Source organism: Numida meleagris, chromosome 16 (assembly GCF_002078875.1).
Source record: "Numida meleagris isolate 19003 breed g44 Domestic line chromosome 16, NumMel1.0, whole genome shotgun sequence".
Taxonomy (NCBI): Eukaryota; Metazoa; Chordata; class Aves; order Galliformes; family Numididae; genus Numida; species Numida meleagris.
In genome coordinates this window covers 5,645,159-5,648,092 of record NC_034424.1, presented here as the reverse complement: position 1 = coordinate 5,648,092, position 2,934 = coordinate 5,645,159, and the positions used below count along the sequence as shown (strand labels likewise).

General features: G+C 62.5%; 1 protein-coding gene across 1 annotated transcript in view; it reads right to left on the bottom strand.

Annotated features, from left to right (window-relative positions):
* NCS1 (neuronal calcium sensor 1) overlaps positions 1–722 on the bottom strand; it is an 11,107-nt gene extending 10,385 nt beyond the window's left edge. Inside the window, exon 1 of the mRNA XM_021414257.1 lies at positions 39–722. Coding sequence (XP_021269932.1) covers positions 39–102 — 64 coding nt within the window. The 5' untranslated portion in view covers positions 103–722. The remainder of the gene's footprint in view (positions 1–38) is intronic.

Below are 2,934 nucleotides of genomic sequence, written 5' to 3'. Positions count from 1 at the left end.
CCCCCTCCCCCCGCGGTCAGGCCCCGCTATACACTCACAGTACGTTTTCCTGGTCAGCTCCTCCACAACTTCAGGCTTCAACTTGCTGTTGGATTTCCCCATGGCGATGCGGAACGGGCTCAGCGCGGGGGCATGGAGGGCTGCGGGGCCGGGAGCGGGGCACGGAGGGCCCTACATCCCGGGGAGGAGCGGAGCGGTGCGCTCTTTGTTGCCGGGCTTCGGGGCTGCGGAGCCGCGGGGCCGCTCTGCGCCTCCGCGCGGCCGCTCCCGCCCCTCTCCGCGCTCCCTCCGCGCTCCCTCCCCGCCCTCCGCGGGTTGGGGTGCGGGGGGGGGCCCGCCGCGCTCGGCCCGACGCCGCCGGAGCTCAATGGGAGGGAGGGAGGAGGGAGCGGGCTCTTGTAGGGCGGCGGTGGGAGGGGGGATGCTCGCCCAGGGCTGGAGGATGCGGAGGGAGAGAGGCGGCGGTGCGAGCGCAGAGGAGGGTGCGGGGTGGGAGTGACCTTGGGGGGACGCACCCGGATGCAGAAGGGCCCCCCCGGTGCCGGGATCCCCGCTCCGAGCCTGCCTTCATTCACCGCACAGCGCGCGATGCAGCCCGAGCTCCGTCCCTCCCCGACCCCGTGCACTCAGCCGGCGGCGGGGCTGCGGCACAGAAAGCCGAGCTGCTTTCCCCCGCCTCAAAACCAGGCAGGGCCGGGTGCCCCCGCCGCAGCTCCCCGTGCGTGCACGCACTGCCATGAGCCGCGCTGATGCACACGGTAAACGCGGCTCGCTTCCCGCCCGTGTTGCAACGCAGGCCCCGCAGGAGCTGCCCGGGCACGCCGGGCTCCTGTAGCAACAGCCAGGAGGAAAAAAACCACAGATCTGCGCTCGGATACGGCAAAACCTGTCTGCAGGGAGCGCAGCGTGTGGCTTTTTGGGACAAAGACCCTCCTGCCACCCATGCGCAGGCCCCAGCGTTGTTAGCTCGGTGCCCAAAGCTGCTGCAAAAGGCCCCGTGCATCCCCTTCCTTCCAGCAAAACGCCCATTTCTGCAATGTTCTCCTTGCGCGCCGAGCTGTGACCGTGCTGCAGCAGGGCTGTGCTGCGTGTGTGCAGAGCGTGGCACGGCCCAGAGCAACCAGAGTGCAACCCACGGTCCCAAAGGGCCCCGCACGGATCGGGCATTTCAGCACGAGCTCCGCCGCTGCAAAAGCGATGCGAAAGGGATTTAATTCTATTTAAAACTCTCCCCTGCCTCCACCACTGAGAGAACCGAGTAGAGGGCTCAGATCTCACCGAGGAGAGGAGAAAAGTAATCGGAAACTGAGCAAGCCACTCACTTTTTCTAATTATTAGCTTGAACCTTGCCATTGCTTAAATAACAGCGCCGGTGGCAGTTGCTGGGAGGCAGCAGAACGCGGCCCCAAAACCAGCACAGCGGGAGCTGGGGGTGGGCAGCGCGGTGCGGGGCTGGGACAGAGCGCTCTGTTCCCTCCAGGCTTTGCTGAGAGCTTCCTCGTGCCCGAGGAGCGGGGCAGCAGCAGGGAAAGCTCAGAGCACGGGGGAGGAACGCACACACACACGAGATTCATTATATCAACTGCAAAAAGAGCGGCTATTTTAAGGTTAATGCTTAACGATCCCGAGTCAGGCAGAAGAAAAGCCAAAGGGAAGCAGCGGCAGCACCGCAGAGGCCGTGGTTGAACTGGCACAGCCAGCCCCAAACAGCTGCTGTGAGAGGGAGGGCGAGCAAAATTCCAGCGGAATGAGTTCAATTTCCTGATGCAACAGCCACAGCAGGCACGGGATGGTGCCCGCCCCAGCATGGGCTGCCTGCTGCCAGCCTGCCCTCGCTGCAGCAGTGCCACGGCTGGGTCTGAGCCCAGGGAAATGGGGCTGGGGGCAGCACCCACGGGACCCCACAGCCCTCGGGAATCAGCCTTGGTTACCCCAAGCACCGCGGCACGAAGCCCAGCAGCTCGCCGGGCTAGCGCTGTTATAAATTAATTTTAGGTAGCGTGGCTTTAAAGAAAACACAGCAGAAATCAAACAAATCAGGTCATGGGGTAAATGGCCGCAGCAGCGGAGCCTGCAGGCTCTTCTCCCAAGGAAGCAGAACTGCAGACGTGGAAAGCACGGCCGAGCACTGGAAATAGGCACGGCCCCACAAAGGCTGGAGGAGTGACAGCAGCCCCATGTGCTGAGCGGTACGGTTTGCTACGCTGGTAATTTCTCCGCTCCGTTCTAGTGGTTTTTTTGTTTTTTTAAAAGACTGTTCCCTTTGGAGCCTGCGGGGCTGTCATTGTGATGCCGACGTGGGAACGCAGAGGGGTGGCTGCGGGAGGCAGCAGCTGGGCTCGGTGTCCCCGTGCAGGGAGCACTTGGCAGAGACAAAGCCGAGCAGGAGGCGGTGGTGTGATCCTCGGTGGCACATGGCTCCTCCGTGGTGGCACGCTGCAAATCACAGCTGGCACCTGGGACAGCACCGTCCCTCCTGCAGCGCGGCAGCCGCCTCCTCCAGCCTTCAAACACTGCTCGAGAGCAGGCAGCACGCTTGGAGAGGATAGAAAGCGAAAGGCTCCAGGCAATGACAACCAAGAGCACAGCTGCAGCAGTTTGCTGCAGCACAGACCCTGCAGCACCCACCTGCAGCATCACAGGGGTCTGAGTGGCTCTGAAATCCCTTTCCAGAATACGAAACCGACTTGTACCTATCTCTCAAACCTTACTGCCCTAAGAGGTTGTGCTGTGCCCTCCCATAACGCCGCTCTGACTCACGGCACTACACAGGCACTGTGGGGCTGGTAAACGGCAGCAGGTTTTATGCCAGCAGGTCTTTGTGCTGAGTTTGTGCAGCAGCAGTTAAAACCTGACTTACCCAGAATACAGATGAGGGAGCACAGGTAGCAGCTTCGTCGTTAACGCAGCACGTTCCAGTCCTTCCCAGGTAGC